Below are 24,431 nucleotides of genomic sequence, written 5' to 3'. Positions count from 1 at the left end.
TCCCTAATTGGGATGTTTTTTCTTTCCTTCCTTCCTTCTTTTCTTTTCTTTCTTTCTTTCTTTCTTTCTTTCTTTCTTTCTTTCTTTCTTTCATACTATTCTTGATAAATAAAATTAGGTGCCAGGTACATGCAACTAGCTTTCTAATTTTTAAAAAAATGCCATTCTTTCCATCTGTTTCAGGTCAGGAACTGTGTGTCTAGATGTAATTAATCAAACTTGGACAGCTCTCTATGGTGAGTTTGGCCATGGAATATTTTTTAGAGATGTTGAGACACTGCCTAAAAAATGTTGTTTGCCTTTTCTTTGGTTTAAGATGTTTTGTTGGGAATGGGAAGGGATTAAGAGGGCCTGGATGGGAATGTTTGATCAGTGAAAAAAATATTTTCTCTTAAGTACAAACTTTGACTTAGCAACGGAAGTTTAAAATAATCTTGTGAGATTTTGAGCTTAAGGTATAGTGATGTACATATGCAGACATACAAATAAACATGTAAACATACGTGTGTGTTCAGAAGCACATTGTGTACGTGTTTACCTGTAATCCCTTTGACTTTTGGAAAAACTCCTAGCAATGTCCCTGTGAAGTGAGGTGGTGCATTAACAGGTTTGGGGAGTCCTCTGTTTTGAAGGCCAAAACCTCATTATGAAGCCTTGCCTCAGTGCTGAAATCAACATCTCCTCTCTTATAGTGAACCAACCTGTGAATTGCACAGCTCTATGCAGTACAATGCTCAGCGTCACAGAGATACGTAAGGAATATCAGGCCCTTTCTGCCTGAGCTTGTAACTTGGTTGGGCAGCTACAAATATGTGGAAATCTATGTAAGTTAATTAGGGATACAACAGATCAGTCTGTATTCCCCCACATGTCCAGGTTGTCAGGCGTCATGGGCCTCTTTGCTCTCGTGTCCCGCTCCCACCCCCCCCCCCCCCCCGTGAGGCTTCCCCTGATGCTCCAGCTACAATTGATCTCTGCACACCCCTACATTTGATAGCTTTTTTGTGGCCCATTTTTACTTCTTACCTGTGTGTGTTGTTCATGCCTACTTTTTTGTGCCACTAGATTGTTTCCGGTCATAGGGGTCTCTGGGGTGCACGTCTGGTGTCCGTGTCCCAGCACTCCCTAGCAGAGCCTCGTACCCATATGCGGTGAAAGAGTCAGTGGTGCAGGCAACACACAGTCCCCAAGAGGTTCAACAAAGTCACCTTAGGCAGGGCTTGACCGGAGGGAGCCTTTCTTACTGAAGAATTAGGAGACCTTTTTATTCCAGCCACAGTCTGCAGACTACTTTGCCAGACTTGCCTGTACTAGGACGGTGCATGAGACTCACAGTGGAAGGCTGGTCACCAGCAGCACACAGTTAATCCTTCTTTTGTGTTTTCTCCTCCTGATTCTGCCATTTAAGAATCATTTCCTCTGCCTGGAGTTACCCTCCCTGGTCTTTGTATGGCTGACACCTTCTTTTCTCACCTCAGTCATCTCTCAGAGAAGCCTCCTTTCCTAGCTACTCCATCTAAAACAACATTCCTCCATAGCATAGCAGGCTGTTTTAAAAATCTGTGTTTAAAGCCAGTATTTGTTTATCGTTTATCTTATTAGACTGTAAGCTCCACAAGAGTAGGGGCTGTGTGTGTGCACACATGTATACAAGCACCTGAAACAGTGCCTGGTGTACAATAAGGGTTCAGATATTTGTGGAATTATTGACTGAACTAATCACGCCTAGTACTGTGAAACATGAGAATTTTAGGGATACAACGGCTTATGGGGAGATGAGGCAACAAGAAAGAACATATACTCTGAGGTTGGTTAAATGGATTCCTTTCAAGATGTGTTTTTGGTAAAAATGTCTCATGGCAGACTGCCTGGAATAGCTGATGTAATGATGTATTTTCTTCAACTGCATTCACATTTTAGAAATGTACATAACAAAATACTACGAGCTGGTTCCAATTACAGTAAAGTAAATTGGACTTCAACTAATTCTTTTACTGTTGACCAGAAAAGCTTTGTGGAAGAGATTTGCTGATTCTCAAGTACTTCACATCTCAGAACAGATTTTTTTAAAAACAACAGCTTATTGAATTATAACTCACATACATGATATTCACCCATTTAGAGCATGTTAATTTGATAGTTTTTAAACAAAGTCACAGTTACGTACAGCCATCACCACATTCTCGTCGAAGATTTTCTTCACCTTAAAAAAAAAAACCAAAAAACCCATACCCTTCAGCTGTCACCCCCTCATCCCCTTAACCTTCCTCCCCGAACCCTAGGTAATGACCGATCTACTTTTTGTCTCTATAGATTTGCCTATTCTGGAATTTTTATAACGGAATCTATGATATGTTGTCTTTTGTGACTGGCTTTTTTGAGTTCACATACTGTATTTAAGATTCATCCATGTTGTAGCTTGTAGCATGAATCAGTACTTCATACCTTTCATGGCCAGATAATACTCCATTTTACAGCTATTACGTCTTTATCCATTTGTCAGATGATGGACATTTGGGTTGTTTCTACCATTCAGCTGTTTTGAATAATGCCTATGTAAATGTGCACAAAAATTCCTATGCGGACATCTGTTTCCATTTTTCTTGGGTGTGTACCTAGGAGTACAACTGCTGAATGACATGGTAACGCTGGGCAAACCTTTGAGGGAGTGACAGACTATTTTCCCAAGTGGTCGTACCATTTCACTTTCCTACCAGAGGGTGTTTGAAGTTCAGAACAGATTTGGAAGCAGAAGCCCAGCGTGACTTAAGATTGATTTCATCACATGTATGGAATGTTGGTGTAAAGCGTTACTTTGTGAAGCACTTAGTAAGTAACAAGGATTAAATTACATTGGTCAAAGTGAACTTTTATTTGCCTCTTACATGTGTATAAGTTATCATTAAGTGTTCTGTAACATATGAACATGGAGAACACTAACACTGTAGATAAGTGCAGGGACCCATGAAGGAGTGAGTGTAGTCAAAAATGTACTCAGCATGGGAGAATTGTTCTGACATTTTGCTCAGACCCAAACTGCTCCTCAAGAAGATTCAACATTTCTTTCATGGGCAGTTTTAGGAGCAGGTAATTGCAATTTATTGTAGAAGTACATAGTAACGGTTGGCACCGATGACCTTGAAGTTTCTTTTAGACCTTCCTGATCCCTGAAATGTGAACTAAATTTTCATTACACAACCGCTAAAGACTCTGGCATTGGAGGTTAGTCTATAATTGGTAAATTTGGAGTCATTCCGTTTCCTGCTGTGATTCTTGAGAGAATCTTAGTTCAAAGGACAAAAAACCCAATTTAATATAAAACAACTAATAGGAGAAAGTTGGCGTGTTAATACAGATATTCAGCTGAAAACCAAAAGGCTTAGCCTGGCAACCAAAACTTGTCTCAACACCTCTACCATATAATATAGTACGGAGCAGGGAGTGACTTGTGAAATTTCCTGCAATTAACTTTGCCCCAAGGCATGCACTGTGCAATGGATGTACATATTTGTAGTATAACAGCACTTCCCAGTTGAAACTTCAGATTTACACTTCTCGTAACCTGCTACCAGTCAGTGTTCTTGTTTCCGGCAGATTTAATCCTCTCGTCCCCCCCCCCCCCCCGCCTCCAAAAAAAGACCATTGATTTCTGGTAGCCCATTTTGACTCATGGCCTCTATTGTCATTTGTTTCCCTTTGCCAAGTTGCCATGCAGTTTGTTCATTCAGAAACTTCGAATTGGTGTGATTATAGTGTAATCACCCAGTAATTTTCAATTTTTTATTATTTAACCTTGCAAGAGAGCTAATTATAGTGGGTAATATGGTTAATTTCCTAAAGATGCTTGTCATCATATGAAGTCACTGAGTATGAAGTTACTATTGTTACTCTTGTGCCATTAAAAGGAGAGTAGCAGATGCCATCACAAAATTGATTCGTTTTGATTTCCTGTGTGATAACATCTTTTTCTTGCTTTCTTTTTTTGTATCCCTTCCTGCTCTTCCAGACACAATGATAAAAGCTCTGGAAAATTTAAAATGCAGCCAAGGGGATCTGAATTAGTTTCAGAAACAACTGTGATTTTAAAAATTGATGGAAGGAAAGTTCATTAAGCCACAGGCAGCTTTTTAAGCATTCCTACTATTTTCCAGTTTCCCTTTTTCCCAAATATATTTTATCCACAGTTGGCTTTTCTACCCACACTCTTGGAGGCCCCGGTACTGCCACCGCAATTCAGCTTTAATTTCTTTCCCACCGTTCTGGGCCATGCATTCTTGACCTCTGTCAGTTGTGTTTCTCTCCGGTTTAATTTTACTCATTTCTCAACTGACTTGGTAAATGACTTATTTTGTGGATTAAGTTGTGGACAAGTAAGGTCAAAGACAATTTTCTTATAAAATTGGGCAGTTTACAATTTTATTCTTTCTCACCTTTAGGGTTGCTAGCCCATGGACTGGATACTCCTCTTATTTTGCTGGTGAGAAAAATCAACATTTGGGAAATTACTTCCCCTAGAGTCGTCTGGGGAGTCAATCACAGACAAATGAAGTTGCCTACAACAAAAGGAGTACTTCAGGGACTTTGAGATTAAAAATAGACAAGAGAAACGAAGTTTCTTTTACTAAGCATTTAGAACAATTTTAAACTATAAGTTTATTTAATAGTACTATACTGTGGGCCTAATGAATTTAAGCTTTCTCCTGCTGGAAATAGTTATTCCATCCCTCTTTTCAGTCAGGTAGCCTGTGAATCTTTCCAAACAATTAAAATTCTGGCTAAAGGTAACTGTGTCTCAAAATAATGCTTTGTGTTCACTAGTGCTTGCTAACTGCGTTTTCTAGCCACTTTGATGTAGCTACGCAGACAAGAGATACATGCATTTGTCTGCATGGATGATTGGCCAACAACTAACATTTGAGAACAGGCTTGAGAACTCAGTATTGATCTGTCCATGGTGGAATCATAAACATCATCCTGCCTTTGGAACAGCTGGATGTCATTATAAGTCTCTTAGAGGCCAGGTAGAGCAGTTTCTTTCCAATGCTGTGGGGGAAATGTCAACTGTAGGAGATAAAGAAACATGCCGAGTTTGGTATTTGATGGCTTCAACAGTACTTAGCTAGCTCCATGGTCCACCTCCTCTGTCTGTCTGCTTGGAGATATTCAGATGTGGTGTCGGTATGTGGCCCAAGAGATTAATTAACTATGCACAGAATTTAAGAATTGAATTTAAAAACTTGCAGAAACTCCTTAAAAAAACCCACATTCGTGTTCACTGGTGGTCAGTATCAGGAGCGTGGAGTGGTCAGGCTTTGCAGAGGGTAGGACATGAGCCAGGCTGTGGCCCTTACAGAGAGACACAGCTATGTTCTAGCTTTTTTGAGGCTTCAGTTGTAGGGCCCAGTCGTGATGATACAGATTTGTTTTCTCTTCATTTGCTTGTTGTGATCACTGCATAGAGGCAGTCTTTGCCATGTGTGGCCACTTATCTTGTAATTGCATGAAGATATCTTTCCTCCTGACCTCAAAGACAAACTAAATTATTATCTCGTAATTAAAAACTTTAATAATGAGTTTTGCTGTGACTGTAAGAATACCAGCTAGCTAATTATACATTAATTGCCCTCATTTCTGAAAAGTTAATAACAAATCCTATTACTGTTTCAGCTGGCAGTCTTTTAAGGTAAGCAGGGTCCTACCAGGTTTGAGTTAGGATGAACCCTCTAAAGAGCACCCGAGTAAGGTGGAAAGTGTTTGAGACCGACATGGCAACAAAGGACGTGTCTTTGGTGAACAGGAACCTGTTTTCTTCCTTCCCATCTCTAGCAGCGTTCATGTTCTTCTGTAGATGTCTACAGTTTAAGTACGCTGGGCGAGGGCACTGCAGTGGATGGGAGATGATTTTTCTAAGTCTGGCAGCGTGCCACAAAACGTTCCGTGTTCTGTAACTACACACCTCTGGTTGGTGGCCTGGTGATCTGGCACTTAGTGGAATGTATCTGGGGTTCGTCCAGGGTTTAGTTCCCTATGTCTTTGACATCGCCCTTTCCAACATATAACCAAAGTACCTGTTTTTACTTTGGAATACTTAAAAATTATAATGCTACCACTGGTGAGATTCAGTGTATCAATCGTATTGCAAAAATTTTTTGTTCATTAATTGTTATTCCTACTAATTGCACTTTTTTTTTTTTTTGAAAGGTGTGAGGAGGGAAGCGTTTGGCTTTTTGCTTGCATGACCCTCTTCATAAGACCTCATTCTGTCTTTAAAAGGTCCCCATGGACTGACTCGAGAACATTTGTAAATCTGATGAATTCAGACCTTTTATATATTTTATCCACATAAACACAGGAGACCCTCTCGGTGAAGTAATTGGATACATTCTTGAATTCATCCTCCAGCAGATTGGTGGCTTGATATATGATTCTGTTAGCAGCGTGTCAGCATTCAGTAAACCGAGTGTGGTGTGGCAAGCCTTGTGGCCAGCTGGTTCTGTGCCACGGCACCACAGGAAGTCTTTGGGGGGTGGTCTGCTTCTGCTCGCCGTGTGTGTGCCCTCAGAACAGCTGCAGGAATAGGTTTTCCTCACTGAAGTGGGATTTGAATTAGTTCTTTAGAGAATATTATTATTTCTTATTTAAAAAAAAATTTTTTTTAACGTTTATTTATTTATTTTTTTTTTTAATTTTTTTTTTTTTTAATTTTTTTTTTAACATTTATTTATTTTTGGGACAGAGAGAGACAGAGCATGAACGGGGGAGGGGCAGAGAGAGAGGGAGACACAGAATCGGAAGCAGGCTCCAGGCTCTGAGCCGTCAGCCCAGAGCCCGACGCGGGGCTCGAACTCGCGGACCGCGAGATCGTGACCTGAGCTGAAGTCGGACGCTTAACCGACTGAGCCACCCAGGCGCCCCACGTTTATTTATTTTTGAGACAGAGAGAGACAGAGCATGAACGGGGGAGGGGCAGAGAGAGAGGGAGACACAGAATCTGAAACAGGCTCCAGGCTCTGAGCTGTCAGCACAGAGCCCGACGCGGGGCTCGAACTCACGGACCGTGAGATCGTGAGCTGAGCCGAAGTCGGACGCTCAACCGACTGCGCCACCCAGGCGCCCCTAGAGAATATTATTTTTAATCTCAAAGCCATTTCTTCTTTAAGTCCACCTACCTGTCTGAGGGCACTCCTCCTGAGCAGCGTTTTTGAAGTTTTCCTCAAGATGTCTGTCACCTTTTACGGTCCCTGCTTACCAAGTCCTGCACATAGAACAACTGCTTGAGCATAAGAAATGCCGTTCCTCAGGTTGAAGAAGTTTATAGGTTTCTGACTCCTCTTCGTTTGTGAGGGTAGAATTTTACGTTTTTTAGTGTTCACAGACTGTAAGCAGGAGAAATTTAAAAATCCATCATTAATATTCCAACTTCTTAGGAGCTAGCTAGCTAACATCTATCAGTTAACCCAAATTATTAAATAAAGAAATCTGGAGATCTTATCTGCCCTGTTTCAGTCTGATAAAAATATGACTACATGTACATTATATGTATTTTTTATACATATAGTAGGTACCTTCTCACCCCTACAAAAAAATAATTGAATGAAATGGATTTTATGGTTGGTTTTCCTCTGAATGCGTATAAATTTATGACTGGCTTAGCAGTTTATGATGGATTAACTACAGTTGCATGTAAGATGAGCAAAAGTCAATTAGTGGGGTTTTGAAAGGTCGGCTGCTAATTTTCTCTAATAAATCAAGGATATGAATAACATGGTTGAAATTTTCCATTGATCTCAACTATTTAGCCATTAGCTTCAACCATAATGGCTGAAAGTCCATGGACAGAGATCAGTGTAAGTCCTAGAGAATCATTAGTTCTAGCCCACTAGAATCAACGATTTGTGATTTTTCTCCACATTTTTACCTCTAATTGTGAGTGGAACTTCTATTTTCTTCTTCTCAGCCCTGCTCCCTGTTGAATTATGGGACAGATAAATACTGTAAGGAGTTGTGGTTAACACAGTGAATTTCAACTTGAGAAGCCAGAGGTCCTCCATCAGAGGGGAGGGGACCAATGAACTCTAAGTTTGTTTGGATAGCATGCTTCTGGAATATGAAGAGTTTGGAAGGAAAACAAGAGGGACTTGATCTTGATAGGAAATGACCTGAGTGATTGTTTTAAGGAAGCTTCTTTGGTTACAGAGGCAAGAGTTTGGAGCCTGGAAAGCCACCGAGGAGGGTGGTTGCCCTGATCTGGGGTGGAATGCAACAATGGACTTGGTGTAGTTGCACACCAGGGAAAACAGAAGAACCAGAGCCGTTTTTAGACAGGTAGCGAGTCTGGAAAACTGCCCGAATACATGAGTAGTACATGGAATAAAGGAGGAAAAGGCGTAACCAAAGTCCTTCTGGGGGTTTGCAGCCTTAGGGACAAGGGTGTTAGAGTCTACTTAGGTATCAGGAAAAAAAGATTAAGTTTTCTGGGAAGTAATTTCAGGCATATCAAGTTTGATAAGACCAGAAATATAAAGGGCTGATTAGAAAGATTTCGTAGTTACCAGCACAGACTTGTTTCTTTAAAATTGCAAGATGATGAGCTTCCCCGAGTAAGCGTATATGGAGCTACTTCCAAAATTACAAACACCTCAGAGTTCACACTGCTGTGCAAGTGAATGATGTCTTTCCGAGCAGATTTTTATTTCTGTATGTTTTTGGCCTTAAAAGGTCTTTAAAAGGGCTTTGGGCATGTGGGGGACAAGGAGTAGATTACAAAAGGGGGGAGAGGGATAGGTGGCCTTTGAGGAGAGGGGGAGTGGCTTCGATGATTCTCGACACCTAGTCTTGACTGTGCGTGTATATGCATGGTGCTTTCTAAGTTACAGCATTTTGGGTGTTAAAGCTCAAAAACAAATGAGTATTAGGCAAGTTAATGTCTCTGGGGGAACTGCCTGCCTGGCAATTCTAGTTCCTGGTGGGCCAGACCACATCAAGCTTTGGGCATCCACAGGGTTTTAACCTGGAGATAGCAGCATGCTTGACCAAAGTTTTCATTTCAATGTTCAGAGGAAATAGAGGAAGAAGAAATAACTTTTGGTCACTGGTTTGTAAACAGCCAAGAATAAAACATGATATGTGATTCATCCCCTCCTGTGTTTTCTAAGTCATGTACTGTCTTTTTGTGAGTCACCTGGAGTAGGGTGGCTTTACTTTGACCATTGGTGCCTTTTTTTCCCCCCCGTGTGACTCATTTTAATTAACATGTATTCCTTGAGGGATACAGGTAGCTGAAATTTCTACTCTAAGAAGGTGGCATATTTTTATAAATATTTTAGTCTAGTCCTTTGATGCCCTACGAAGCCTATTCTACAGTCCTTTTTAGTGATGTGTAATTCTTCCTTGTGAGGAACTGCAGTATTATACTTCCCTTTTTGCAGATGAAGAAACTGAGATGCAGAGAGGAAGAGACCTGCCCGAGGTCAAAGAACAAGTCAGTGGAAGGCCTGAGATTAGGCTTGTGGTCTTGTAGGTTTTCCATCTGTGGTTTGCCATTTTGCTGGAGAGCGTCTGGTCTAATGGAATTTACTAGTCTACCCGATGTCCACAGTGTGTTAGGTGATACACATCGCTGCCTCTTCTGCTCTAAAGCAGCCCTTTCTTGCCCCTCTAAAATGGATCCACTTTCTCCGACCGTTAGTTCAGAATACCTCCACCTGGAGGAAGTGACCGTGACAGCGGTGTGCAGGAAGGAATGCTTGAAGGGGTCAGGGAGTGGTTCCACTAGAGCCTCCTGAGCAACTTAGCTGAGAGCCCTGAATATTTTCAGAGAAACCACACGCAGAGGGCCCTCTTCCCATTTGTTCTCTATGGATATGGGTATATAGTGTAGGTAGTGTTTCCTGGCTATGCATTTCCATACACACGGATGCCAGCCTATCCTAAGTCAGGGTCCGTGGGGTAGGTATGAGGTCTCAGCATGCATGTTTTGAAAAAACTCCACAGGTAATTCTGATGGACAAACAGCCAGGACCTAGACTTACCTAGGAACCATTGCTCTGGACCGAAGGGGGTAAATGGTGCTTCTTTTGATGAGAGATCAGTATGATTTGAGTGTTTTTAAAAATTGAATATGGGGGCGCCTGGGTGGCTCAGTCGGTTGGGCTTCCGACTTCGGCTCAGGTCACGATCTCACGGTCCGTGAGTTCGAGCCCCGCGTCGGGCTCTGGGCTGATGGCTCAGAGCCTGGAGCCTGCTTCCGATTCTGTGTCTCCCTCTCTCTCTGCCCCTCCCCCGTTCATGCTGTGTCTCTCTCTGTCTCAAAAATAAATAAAACGTTAAAAAAAAAAAAAATTTAAAAATTGAATATGAATATAAATTACTAGTTTAAGTGCCTAAACTGAGGACCGAGTGTTCTAATATTGTTAATATAAGATCAGGCTGAAGAATCTGTCTTAATGGACTGCATTTTTATAAATGCTGATTTAGTCCAAAGCTCATCAAAAACCATACTTTTCAAGGTGGCTCAGTGGGTTAAGCATCTGACTCTTGATACTGGCTCAGGTCATGATCTCCTGGTCCATGAGATCGAGCCCCACATTGGGCTCTGTGCTAACAGTGTGGAGCCTGCTTAGGATTCTCTCTCTCCCTCTCCCTCTGCCCCTCCCCTGCTCACTGATGTGCTCTCTAAATAAACTTAAAAAAAAAAATACTTCTCTGGGATCTTTGGATTTCCTTGAAAAGTTAAGGCAGCCAATAATGGAGCCAGCTGACTATAATCTCTATACTGCGTAACCTGTGTCTGGCTCTCTCCCTTTCAAAAAGTGGAAGATTAATTTTTTTTTTCATTTTTTTTTTTAACGTTTTATTTATTTTTGAGACAGGGAGAGACAGAGCATGAACAGGGGAGGGTCAGAGAGAGGGAGACACAGAACCTGAAACAGGCTCCAGGCTCTGAGCTGTCAGCACAGGGCCCGACGCGGGGCTCGAACTCATGGACCGAGAGATCATGACCTGAGGCGAAGTCGGCCGCTTAACCGACTGAGCCACCCAGGTGCCCCAAGATTAATTTTTTTTGAAAAGACTTTGAACTGTTATTGATTTATTATTATTATTATTATTATTATTATTATTAAATTCTAGGGGAAAATAATTCATTTTATGATGGATTTTTCCAAAGATGAGTATCTTTGTTTCACTCTTGGTTTGTAGTTTAGGTCTTTTCTGCCAGTATTTATCTTGAAAGACAATTTTTATCTGCAATTTGGTAGAGATGTTTTGTGGAGGAGGACCCTCTCAATAGTAATCACTCTGTCAGCCACTTTCAGGGTCGTGTTACTACTTTAAAATGCCCATAGCCACAGCATCCTGGTCTTTACAGTCTGCCCTCTTTGCCTGGAATGGGCTGTGTACTTTTCCTTTTCTGCTCTTCTGTTTTACAGGCGTGACTCAGCACATCTGTAAAATGGATCAGAACTGTGTTAATGCAGGAGGAGGACAGGAGAACGCAGGAAGGTAGAACAAATAATTGAGGGTTCTTTTACTTGTTGGGAACAAATACCTAGGCAGAGCCACTTATTGGTAGCTTGAGAAACTTAAAAGTAGTGGGAAAGGGGTATAAAAATCCCTTCCTGGAACACATGAAACACCTAGTTATGAAACATGTCTGCCGTATTTCTCAAGTCCTAAAGCACTTCTGGAAGTTACTTAAAGAGAATAAAAATACACTTTTTTTTAAGGTTTTTGTTGTTTATAGGAATATTCAGCTGCTAATCTATATACATATATATATATATATATATATATATATATATATATATATATATATGATCTTTTTTTTAATTTTAAAGCAAGAGCATGGGGGGAGCAGGGGAGAGGGGCAAAGGGAGAGGCAGGGAGAGAGAATCTTCAGCAGGCTCCGTGATCAGCGTGGAGCCTAACATGGGGCTCGATTCCACGACCCTGGGACCGTGACCTGAGCCTAAACCAAGAGGCGGACACTCAACCTGCTGAGCCACCCAGGCACTCCAGCTGCTAACCTTTTTGAGTAGCACCTACAATGACGATGCGACAGGAGACCTCCCAGGTCACCACACGCGGATATCTGTGAAGAGCCGTGGGCTGCTTTTCTGTGACTGAGCTACTTGAAAACAAGCACGTTGCTTCTGTGAAGTATCAGACAGTTCAGCCACAGAAATGCCTTAACATTCTCTGCTTAGATCATCCTACTGGCCTTGAACTTGTGAGAAGGGAACACTGAGGTAGGGGGTGGCCATCTCTGAGGATATGCAGTTTGAATGCCCAGATGTGGTAGCTCGTGCCGTCATGAAAATTTAGACAGCGTTCATTTCATCTGCCGACAAAGGCAGCATGTAGATAAGCCCAGGTTTGAAATCCGCTCTTTGGACAAGTTGCATAACCTCTTTGTGCCGCAGTTTCCCCATATGCAGAATGGAGATGGTAATTAGCTCTTTGGCTGCAGTGAAACTAAGAGTGTACATGTGAAGTGCTTACCAGGGCCTGGCTTGTAAGCACACTGGCTGCTACCGTTCCTGTTACTATTATTATTAGTGTTGATGGAACTCTTGTCAGCTCTTCTCTGGGATCGTGTTCAGTTTGTAAAACTTCCACACCTTGTTTTTTCTTCAGAATTTATTTACCTTAATTTTTAGACTTGTGTTTTATTTAAACGTTTCAAACACGCAAAAGTAGAAAGGACACGTTTATAGGAAAATGCCGTTTTTAAAGGTAAAAAAGCAAAGTGTCACTTGAAGTGTGAAAGTAGAAGCCGTAAGCCTATTGCCTTAAGATGACTTTTTAAAAATACTTTTATTATATGTACTGTACATACTTCCAGCTCTAGACAAATGCCATTTTAGGGACTTTTTCCTTCCATCATTACAGCGTAAATATTTTCCTCTATTTTTTATTCTCTATTTCTCTATCAGCCTTTGAGCTTTGAGTAGTTTTCAGTTGGTTTATTGACTATGTTGATGTTGCTTCCTTTTTTTTTTTTTTTTTTTGTTGTTGTTGTTGCTTCCTTTTTAAAAAAAAAATTGTAAGTAAGACAACAGGGAAAACCTTATTGCAGGTGATTGGGGTTACCTTGAAAGATTATTTCTGTTTTGCTCTCTTGACTAGGAATCTCTGCACTCATTTCCTGGTATCAGAGAATCTTATAATAACGCTGTTCTTTGGGAAGTTAGTCTACTGAAGGTGACATAGCTCCAGTCCATATAGTAATACCAAGTCCCCATAACTTGGGGTTCAAGATGAACGTGCTCTGTCAATACCTGCTCCCCGGGAGCAACACTGTGCTAACTGTCCTGGGACTGTCCTTGACATCACTATCGATACCTGAACTGTCCAGTGTGGGGTCTACTAGTCATGTGTAGTTCTATAAATTTCACTAGAATGAAATAAAAATTCAGTTCTTCAGTCCCACCAGCCACAGTGCCTCAACAGCCACATGTGGCTAGCAGCTACCGTATTGGACAGCGCAGATACAGAACGTTTTCATTATTGTAGAAAGTTCTGTTAAATAGTGTGGCTCTAGCTTATTCTCCCAGCTGCTCACTCTGTTAGGAAGCCTTACGCTGACAAGGAAGAGTTGTCACTTATTCATAGGGTTTTCTAAAGCAGAGGATGACAAACATTGGCAGCCTGGTTTTTGTATATGAAGTTTTATTGGAACACAGCCACACCCATTTGTTTACCTATTGTCTGTGGCTGCTCTTGAGCCACAGTGGTAGAGCTAAGTGTTGAATAGTTACAACAGAGACTTAATGTGGCCCCCAAAGTCTGAAGTATTTACTTTGGCCCTTTATGAAAAAGTTTGTCAGCCCCTTTTATCTAGACCAGGATTTCTCAACCTCAGCACCGTTGACGTTAAAAAATATATATTTTTTTTTATGTTTATTTTTGAGAGAGAAAGAGAGCAAGTGGGGGAGGGGCAGAGAGAGAGGGAGACACAGATCTGAAGGAGGCTTCAGGCTCTAAGCTGTCAGCACAGAGCCCGAAAGGGGGCTTGAACTCTGGAATCGTCAGATCATGACCTGAGCTGAAGTTGGACGCTTAACTGACTGAGCCACCCAGGCAACCCGGCACTGTTGACATTTTGGCTCAGATAATTATTTGTTGTAAAGGGATGTCCTGTACATTGTAGTATGTTTAGCAGCAGCCCTGCCTCTGTCCATGAGTGCTGGTGGCACCACCTGTCCTCCTCCCCCATCCAGATGTGACAACCAGATTTTTCTCCAGACGCCAAATCATCGCTGGCTGAGAACCACTAATCTAAAGTGATTTGGCTTTGACCAAACGCTCATTTAAAATACTGCATAAGAGTGCTCACTCTGAAGGGAAAGAAAATACATGAAAAGAGCAGAATAAATGAAAGAGTAGTTTTTATGCTATACTTTAGCATTCCCTCCAGAAAGAGAAATTTCTCTACCAAACGTGGTACAGTAACTGCACAGGGCAGAGAGCTGGAAGCGCTAAGATCCACACTTCACGGTCTGTGAACTGAGGAGCAAATGGACTGGAGTCATAGCATCACCGAAGTGGCGGGAACGTGTAGTTTATTTCACAGGTTTACAAGGCCTGTTCCCTTTATAAAACACTGTGTGACTGCAGGGCTCTTGTTGACTTTGCTGTGTGTGTAAACGTCATGTGTATACCCGCCACCTTGTGCTGCATGTGGCAAGACGGGAGTCAATAAATGTTTACTAAAATGGTTGTTAATAAATTCAATAAATTGATATTTCTCTGTCTTACAATTATCTATGATTTTAAGTGGTCTATGTAGGTTCCTGCCTTCATCAGCCAGAATAATTGAAAAACTGGTTATAAAAAAAAAACAAACCTGGTTGTATTTATGTCCATTAAAGCTGATGAGAATTGAATTAAACGTCAAGGCATATAAAATTCTTTGTAAGATCTGGTGCTGGAATACTTTTCAGAGCGGGGGTTTTCAAAGCTGTAGAAAAAGGCGATATTAAGAGATACTCATTTTGTAAGAATGTTGAGTATGGGGACACACATTTTAATTAAACAAATGTACTATTTCTGAATTCTTGGTTTAAAATGTGGAGTGAATTAGAATTGGGACAATTGCCTTTGAAAGCGAATATCAGGTATACCTTTTTTCTGATTTTTCCAATTAAAATTAAAAATTTTTCAATGGGTATTGAAAGGAATATGTGATATAGGTCATATGTATAACAGAGCACACTTTTATGGAAAACTTCGATACGGTTATTTAGGAAGATAAGCAGTTTTGACTACTGAATTCAAGTAAATTTAGGAGAACTTGTTTTTTCTATGCGTGACATATTTCTGTTTGTTTTTTCAGATCTTACCAATATATTTGAGTCCTTCCTGCCCCAGTTGTTGGCCTATCCCAACCCCATAGATCCTCTCAATGGTGATGCTGCAGCCATGTACCTCCATCGACCAGAAGAATACAAGCAGAAAATTAAAGGTAAGAAGGGAAGGCAGAAAATTAAAGGTAAGAAGGTCTCCAAGACTGGAGACAGAAGTTCTGTCTTTGGGGCTTTGATCATTAAAAGAAAAGCCCTTAGTTACTGAAACAAGCCTAAAAAGAGACTGCCGTCTGGGGGCTGGAGCAGAGCTCACTAGCCCCTACAGTTCCAAGGGTCATGGTCACCTCGGGAGGCTGAAGGTCCCAGCAAGGAGGAAGAGGAGAGAGAGAGCAGAAGGGAGGATGAGAAAGCAGGAGGCACATGTTGGGCGCTGCCAGAAATCCCTGTGGATACCCGTGCAAAAGAACTTCAGCCTTCATTTGCTTCCTCTTGTCTTGTAAAATTAGAAAGTTGGACTGGATAGTTAAGTATTAACTGAAAGGCATAATCTCACATTTGTTTCCAGACAGTGTCGTCCTGGCCCCTTAGGAAAGCAGTTAACTGGAAGTTGAGAAACGCCAACTTTATCCTTATACTTTTTTTGTTTTTTTTTTTTGGTATCATGTTACATATTGAATTAAGAAGACCCAACTGGCTTCTTTTCTTGGCCCCGTACTAGTTTTCTTTGACTTTGGAGACTTTACATCTGGGCCCATTTCTTACCTGCTGCAGATACCTGGCCCCAGGGCCCAGTTTTCTAGTAAAACTTGAAATGTGCTGTTTGAGTTAGAAAGGTACCAGTGGCAGTACTCTAGCTTGCTCATCCTTCAGGAGGTAAAACCCCGCTTCCTCTTTGTTAGACAGCTTACCTGCTAATAAGACGTGACGTTCACGGAAACGAACTTACAGTTTCGAAAGAACCTCTAAAACTCCACAGAGGTTTTCTGGTGTTCGTTTTTACCTCACCGTGTGCTTGAGAACCTTCATAGTGAAGAGTCTAGATAAAGTCCCCCCGCCCGCCCACCCCCCCCCAAAGGGAAGGAATTCAGAGTCCATGAAAGTAGGCCTGCTCTTTAACCAGATGGCAGGCTTTGGTATCACCTAATTTTGAGCGTGACTTGCCTGTCTGTATAGCAGTTCTGAATGTCACCTCCTGCCAATTGTGTGTCCCCTGTGAGGTCTGTCTGCAAGAGGTGGCAGTAGAAACAGTGTATAAGAGCCTGGACTAGATAGGCCTTCACTCTACACCGTGTAGGTATGAGACAGGTGCGTTTGAGGTTGTTTTTTGAACAATAGCTTACCTTTTCTTTGTTTTCTCCTCCTGCTCTGATCTCTGTCGGGTATTGTTTGGTACTTTTGTTGAGATAAAACAGAAATAAATCTACACCAATTAATTAAGTCTCAAGTATTTTGCAAATTAAAATCTAATTTATGTAGCAGAGTATCTGTAAAGCCAAATAAACCTGTATTTCAAGGAAAAAAGAGCAGTCCGTTTCAAGCAGATAAAATTCTATTATGAGACTCTATTAAAATTATGGCATAGGAATCACTTAACCGTGTCTGCAACCCGCAGATACCTCGGTGTGGAGCGGATTTCTATGGTTCGTACATTCATTGTGCCTCAGCACTTTAGCACCATTCCTGTTTTAGTACAGACCCGCTGTAGTTGCAGTTACAAAAGAAACCTGATTTACATTTTTATTTCAGAACGACAAGCTCTAGCTTTTAGGGCACTTTAGCTTGCTGAAATGTCAGTGTTGGCTATCATTTGTCTTCCTTCGTAATCTGAAAATCAGAGCTAGAAGAACTATCCTAATTGCTTAGACTCACTCCTCTGGCCCCCAGCCTGTTGGTCTTCCTCTTCCTCCTGGGTTTCCTCCGCCCCTAGCCTATCAGAAGCACCCCCGTTTCAGAAGCCTTTTTCAAAGTTCTCTCTCCCTTGCCCTAAACCCCTGAGGTCTGGTTTGTGTTCCCTCCTCTACTGATAATCTGGGAACTCATTTCTTCCTACTCATTTGGACCCTTCTTAAGACCCATTATCCTGACTTCTCTGCAGCTTTGGTATTTTGTCCCTTCCCTTCCTGACAGCTTTTCTCATTCCATGTTCCTAAACATGGTCGTTCTCTTAAGATCCAGTTCTTCAGCCCTCTCTCATCCTCAGTCACCACTTGGGGAGCTAATTCACCCTTCAGAGCTGTAGATAATTCCCTCCAAATAGACGGTTTCCAAAAGTGTGCCTAGATGTGGCCTCTCTCCCAGGCTGCCTTACCAGACATTTCCATGCCTAGCCTTAGAGGTCAGGGTATGTAACCTGTCTTACCGTGGATATTAGTCAGCATTCGTATACAGTTGATGCTTTCTTATCAGGTAAATATGAACTGCCTGTAGGACAGACGGGCACCAGTGGAGCTGTCTAAAGACGGGGCACTCTCTGCTTAAAACCTTGACTGCGTGGCATCTTGGCCTGCTGTTCAGGGCTCTCTCTCACTCTGTGTGATCTACATCTGTGCCTGCACTCCTAAATGTATCAATATGTGACCATCAAATTGGATGAGTTTCAGATACCCAACTATCTATTATTACAATACATATTACAGTACACCCTATTTCAGGGAAGTTTCAACCCTACAAAAAAAACAAAAACGGAACAGAGTAACTTAACCATATACCCACCATACGGCCTATTACAAGACCTGTACATTTTGCCTTATGTGCTTCAGCTACAAGTGTAGTTCTCAGTGTTGCGTTTTACCATCCCAGCCACTTCCTTCTCCCCTGTGCTTCCCCCCCTGGAATGGCGTCTCCTTCGCCGCAGCTGACGGTTCCCTCAAGGGTCAGCGCACGCGTGCCTGCCTTCCTGGCTCTCAGAGGCTGGAGCCCCTTCCTCCAGGCTTCTCTCCGATGGCACTTGGCAGCAAACTGCTTTTATCTGCGTCTTTGTCTCCTGCTCGTCACTGACCTTGCTCTTCCATTTTTCTATCTCCTGAAAGGCCTTGACCTAGTAAGCACTTAAAACATATTTGTTCCCTTGAATATACTGAAGAGAGCTAATAAGTATCACGTTACAGTGTGGACAATGTCAAAGTGCAGCCACTTCTTTCTACAAATGAAGCAAAGGAACTGACCCACTAGAGGGTAAAAATAAAATTTCTAAGACTAGTAAACCGTTCTCTCTGCCTAAAAGATAAGGTAAGTTCTTACCTAGTCAGGAGCTTTTGAAATCTCATCTCCGCATCAAGCTTCATTATGAGGAATTCGTAGGGCTCTAAGTCAGAAGTCTGCAGACTTTTTCTGTAAATAGGGCCAGATTTGGCCACATAGAGTCTCCATCGCGCATTCTTTTTTTTCTTTTTAAACAACCCTTTAAAAATGTAAAAAAATACTCCTCGCTAGGCCCCTGCATTATATTATTCAGATTTCCTTCTCTTCCTCTCGTGCTGCATCCCTGCAACTCTGTAGGAAGAAAAACAAAGCATAAGGACGTGAGGATGTGTTTCTCTCCTGCTGGCATTCTGAACAGGGTTCTGTCTTGTCTCTTCGTATCATGTGTGAGCTATTTACTTAAAAACAGTGTGCACTTCGAGTTTTTAGGAACAAGTTTGTTTGCTTGTTCAGCAGCTCTTAAAATTTTCAGCCAGCAGATTCAGCCTAGAGACTACAGCAGCATAAATCTTCAGGTAAATAGTAGATGATAAAGTCACTCGGGTGAGCCGTGTCTCCAGATAGCAGCTCATTCCTGAGCAGATTGAGAGACTGTTTTACCAGCTGCTTCAAAAACCTGACAGGCAGGATCTGTTTAGACTAAAATCTATTCTTAAAATAATAGATTTGGGCTGACTATAATTATATAACTGCAAGTCTAAAAATGATGGGGGATTTCCTTATAAATTACCATGGAATCATACCTAGTCCTGTTCTACCTGGGAGGTGAATAGTTTTATTAACACGGAGATAAAGAGAAAGCGTGAGGTTCACGTTTCCCCAGTTCGGCAAGTTCGGAGGAGTGCAAGCACGTGGACACCCCAACAAGGCAAGAACGAGGGCGCCCCGGCAGCAGAACCGGAGGCCGGTTCACACCGACACCATCCCGGACGTCTGCCGGCTCTCCCGTGCCCTGCGGCCAAGACCCAGGGTGGCCGGCTGCCTTGTACACATCCACCTGGGAGGTGATGGCCCAAGGGAGTTCTAGGATGGAGATTCAGATTTCTGCAAGTCAGGTTTCTGCTTTGCCTCCCTTACTAAGGGGGCAGAATGCACGAACTCCAAAGACGTCTTCCGAGGGATTTTCCCTTTAGTTTTTAGTGACCGTAGTCACTGGCCTCTTTTCTTCTCCCCGCCCCCTGGCAGGTAAGGAAAGCTCAAACTTCCCTGGGACTTTGCCAGCTTGGGGGTCACTGAAGCGCGCGCCTGCCTGCTCACCACCCCTGTGTTTTCTTTCTCCCCCCCCCCCGTGCAGAGTACATCCAGAAATACGCGACGGAGGAGGCACTGAAAGAGCAGGAAGAGGGCACCGGTGACAGCTCGTCGGAGAGTTCTATGTCTGACTTTTCGGAAGATGAGGCCCAGGATATGGAGTTGTAGTAGAAAAAGCACCTGCTTTTCAGAAAGACTATTATTTCCTAACCATGAGAAGCAGACTATAATATTCATATTTAAACAAAGCAATTTTTTTTATTACTAAACAAGGTTTTTATGAATAATAGCATTGATATATATATATTATATATCACCCTTTAGATCTTGATTTCCTGGTCATTTCTCAACCTGAGGTGCATAGCATATCCCCACATTCCATTTTGGTAGCAATATGCGGTCCGAATGCATGCATTCATAAGTCCATTTGGCCAAGTCAGCCTGTGTGCTACTGAACTGTCGAAAGAAACAGCCGCTCTGATAGATAGACGTGAGTAAAAATAACAGGAAAAAGTGGCTTCTTTTATTGATGGTCCCAAAGAAACAAACCAAACCAACCAGCTCTTGGACGTGAAGATAGAATATAGCGCTTTTTCAAAACGGTCGGGAGGAACTGGGCGGGGAGGAAGGCCTGCACCTGCTGTGGGATCACCTAGAGCCGCCACGGCAGATCCCCAACCGCTCCTTCCCGGGAAGCCTTGGTGGCCCCGTTTCCGCGGAGTAACAGTTTGAAACAGGGAGCTAATTGGAGTATTGAAACCTAACAACAATTTTTTGACTCTGGATTTTAAGTACATTTTTATATGTAGATTCCTGCCCTTCTCGCTACCAGGCCCCGCAGCCGCAAGTGTTTTGCTTTGGAGAACCTTTTGGAAGTGTTTTCTGAACCTGATTCTTTTTCTTGGGGGTAGAGCTTATAATCCATACCTTTTTGAGAGGACAGGACAGGAGGAGAAGAGAAGTTGTTTCGTCTCATCCAACACGTGCAGAGTCACATCCCCATCCTGTTGGCCACTTTGGGACTGCTACCCTGGACTGAGAGCTTTAAATTGGAGGGTGGTTGTGGGTGTTTTTATGTTGTTGTTGTGGTTGGGGCTTTTTTTTTTTTTTTTTTTTTTTTTTTTTTTTTTGGTGTGTGTGTGTGTGTGTGTGTGTGTGTGTGAATCGTGCTTAGACAAGGTGCAAATTTAATCTTCACCAAGAGATGGCCTCCTCCTTGGGCAGCCACTCAGTGGACCATTAGACTCGGCAAGAAGACCCGTCTGGTGGCTGTGACTCCTGGGTGCTCTCGTTCATGTTTTGGGTTTGTTTTCTCTTCTGCTGCCGCTCTTGGCAGCAGCCTGGTCATCATCTGCTCGTGGGAGTGGGAAATGGGTATTTTAGACCCAACACACATTCTAAATTTAAAATGAGTAATAATTGGAACAAATAAAGGTCCTTGTACCCAGAGTGACTCTGCCTGGGAAAAAAACAAACCGCTGTTTTCAGAGTGTGACTGGATAGGAGGGAAGATTCGGAAATGCGATGTGGTAGAACAGGTTTTGAAGGAGGAAAATGTTCTCTCCTGTAAGCGTTAAGAGGAAATCAGACAGTTGAAAATGCCTGCTAATCAAATGTTTACTCAGCTAACCATAGGTCCAGGTTGCCGGCAGGGTTTTCTTCAAACAGGAGTGTTGCCTGCTGAATTTGGAGAACTTTAGACAGCAAGTCTGTATCCCTTTTTTGCCACAACCAATAGGACAATAGCAGAATTAGCCAATCCTAAAACTTTCTCAAGACAATTTTTGAGTGTCCCACCGGGATGATTTTTCTTTCTGATGTGTGTCTTAGTTTAGAAGTGCTAACTATTTCACAAGGTTTGAGTCCGTGAGGTTGGAAGATACCCGATCTTTTTTTATTCAAAAAGCACAATCAGTCTTTCCTTTAAAAAGCTATATAAAGTACAACTTGCTCTTAGCATGATTATTTTCCTAAATAAAAGACAAAGAATTTACTTATGTTAATTACGGGCATGAAGCAAAAGGTTTCCTTAAAAGAGAAATTTTTTTTAAAGTGCAGTTATGTAGGGCTGTGGTTAGTTAACCGTACTGAGTTATCTATCTAGCATTTGTGGCTTGTTGGAGGGGTAGTGTTAACTATTTAACATGGAATGGTGTGCTTTAACTCTTTTCTAGCGCGTTGTCTTCTCATTACTTTGGGGGAGGGAGGGTCTCTGCTGGCACTAACCTGCTTACCTGCTGAATTAGCAGCTTGCTTGTGCTATAACCGTTTAAATTGTAGGTGCGACTTAGGGTAGGCTTTAAAGTGCCGGGTGGTGATTTGAGTTCAAACAATAAAAAATTGTATTTTTTCAATATTGTATAAACAATAGTGTTCTAATTACCTTTCAAAAAAAATTAATAATGTCCAGATAATAATTGCTTTTAATCTTGTCAAAAAAACAAAAAACAAGCTAGTAGAGCCAAGTTTAGGGGAATGTGTGTGAGCCACAGCTCTGCTCCCCAACTAGATCCGCTTTTCTCGAATAAAAAGACATCACAGCTCCCCGCCGACGGAGCGCTCTGGCACTGGGAGCCTGGTGGTGTGGAATTCTCAGACGAAGACGTGTTGGGGAGGTTGCAGGGCTTAAGAAGCAGATCTGAGTGTCGCATGGCTGTAGCACGTGTGCGTGTGTGTTTGTCCATCCAAGTCTGTCTGATGAAGATGTGATGAGGCTCCCTGTTAGCACAAGGAGGCTCCTGGAATTGCTACCCAAATCACGCTGTACCCTCTCATTCTGTGCAAATCTGTCCTTTCTGGGCGCTCACCTTGGTCCCGTGCATGTTTTGGGCTCTGTGTGGGGCTTTCCCTCTCCTCTGAGAAACCGGTTTTTGATAAGTCGGACAGAATCCCTTTCTATGCTAACTTTTGTCCCTTCCTGTACCTGGGAGAGGGAGGCTGGAGGCGGAGACCATGCTTCTAGATACAGCGGGAGCTAGAAGGCGGCCTGGCTGTGAATCAGAGGACTCTGGGCCCCCAGTAATAGATGAGATGCAGTAAGGCAGGGGGTGTCACGGCACCAAAAGCTTTTCCAGGTTTCCCATCATTAATGCTCAGAAGAGCACCCAGAGCCCCTCAGAAAGGCTGAACATTATTGCTTTTAAAGGTGGTGGTCGTAGGTCGGAGTTGCTTCTGGCAGGTTCCCTCCCTTTCTCAGCGTACCCATGGTTCATTTTGAAGTCTTACCTTGTGGTTTGACCAGCGCAAGCCATCCTTTGCCCCTGTTCAAATGGCCGAGCTCAAGCTCGCGCCAAAAGCGACGAGCGAGGTGGCCGCAGCCCGCAGCACGTGACCGCTGCCGTCCTGCAGCCCCAGCGCGGGGGCCTGGTGGGTTGCATTCAGTGGTAGCCAGGCTAGATGCTGGCGGTTTGCTCGTGTGTTTTCAACCTTCTCGCCCTCCCTGAGGTTCCTGTGCGGTTTCAACCAGCATTTTATACTAGTGAGATCGTTACCAGAAGTTGCCGTATCTGTCTCCAGTACCTAACATTGTTCTTCCACTTGAGAAGCCGTTCTCATTGCCAACTGGCTGATCTAGGCTGCTGAGGAGTGTCTCCCCTCGAAGGAATTATTTTCCCTGGAAATGCTCTCTCAAGCCCTGGTCGGCCTTGGCCTGACACTTGCTTTTTATTAGGCCTCCTGTTAGGATGGCTGAGAATCATGAAAGACAGGTCCTCTGCTAGCCTTCATGGGTGAAGTTTCTAGACCCCAGCTTTCTGGGAACTGGTGTTTGATTTTGAATGGCAGACGGCCCTTCTATGTTCTAGGGACTCAATTAGAAGAGTGAAAGCCATTAACAAAAGTTAGCAAGAGTTCTTTTTTATTTCATCAACTTCCTAACTGGGTTCATAGCCGCCTTGACTAAAATCAAATCCTTTCTGATTGGGCGCAAAGACCCGCATTTCTCTGGACTTCTGAATCCATGTTCCTATTTTCTCTGGCCACTGAACACCTTGGTGGTTCCGTCAGGGATTGGCGTGGAGGCCCCTTGGGGAGGGGGAGTTAGCGGCCCTCGGCTGTTCAGGTTCTCCACGCAACCTGAGGAGGGGCCAGGACTCCATTCAGCAAATACTGTCTTGGCTGTGGGCTTGGGAAGAAATGGCCATTATTTACTGATTGTATTTGGTACATATTGTGTGATACTTGAAGAGATAAAAGGGACTTACCAGCCCTTAATTGAAATCTAAGCTTTTTCTCGCTTATTTTTTTCCTTGCCCTATCTCCTCCCTTCCACCTTTTTCCTTGCATTGTGATGATCTAGCGGGCACTTCTGTCAACAGGACAAATGCCGCCTCTGACTATAACCTCTTAATAGTTGTGTATAATGAAAACTGTAAACTTTTTTAAATAAAATGTGTATATACCTTGGCAAATGGCTGGACTTTGATCAATAAGATAATAGCCTCCATGACTACTTTTAAAAACACTCGCCCTTGGGGCGCCTGGGTGGCGCAGTCGGTTAAGCGTCCGACTTCAGCCAGGTCACGATCTCGCGGTCCGTGAGTTCGAGCCCCGCGTCAGGCTCTGGGCTGATGGCTCGGAGCCTGGAGCCTGTTTCCGATTCTGTGTCTCCCTCTCTCTCTGCCCCTCCCCCGTTCATGCTCTGTCTCTCTCTGTCCCAAAAATAAATAAAAA

General features: G+C 42.8%; 1 protein-coding gene across 3 annotated transcripts in view; it reads left to right on the top strand.

Moving 5' to 3' along the window:
- UBE2H (ubiquitin conjugating enzyme E2 H) overlaps positions 1-24,169 on the top strand; it is a 103,398-nt gene extending 79,229 nt beyond the window's left edge. For all 3 annotated transcript variants that reach the window (XM_019452730.2, XM_019452732.2, XM_019452731.2), the window contains 3 exons: positions 184-236; positions 15,338-15,466; positions 19,804-24,169. In XM_019452730.2, the coding sequence (XP_019308275.1) occupies positions 184-236; positions 15,338-15,466; positions 19,804-19,928 (307 nt within the window). In that variant the 3' untranslated portion in view covers positions 19,929-24,169. The remainder of the gene's footprint in view (positions 1-183; positions 237-15,337; positions 15,467-19,803) is intronic.
- The last annotated feature ends 262 nt before the right edge of the window (positions 24,170-24,431 follow it).

This window comes from Panthera pardus, unplaced genomic scaffold (assembly GCF_024362965.1).
Source record: "Panthera pardus isolate Hobbes unplaced genomic scaffold, ASM2436296v1 HiC_scaffold_8, whole genome shotgun sequence".
Classification (NCBI taxonomy): Eukaryota; Metazoa; Chordata; class Mammalia; order Carnivora; family Felidae; genus Panthera; species Panthera pardus.
This window is presented reverse-complemented; position numbering and strand designations above follow the sequence as displayed.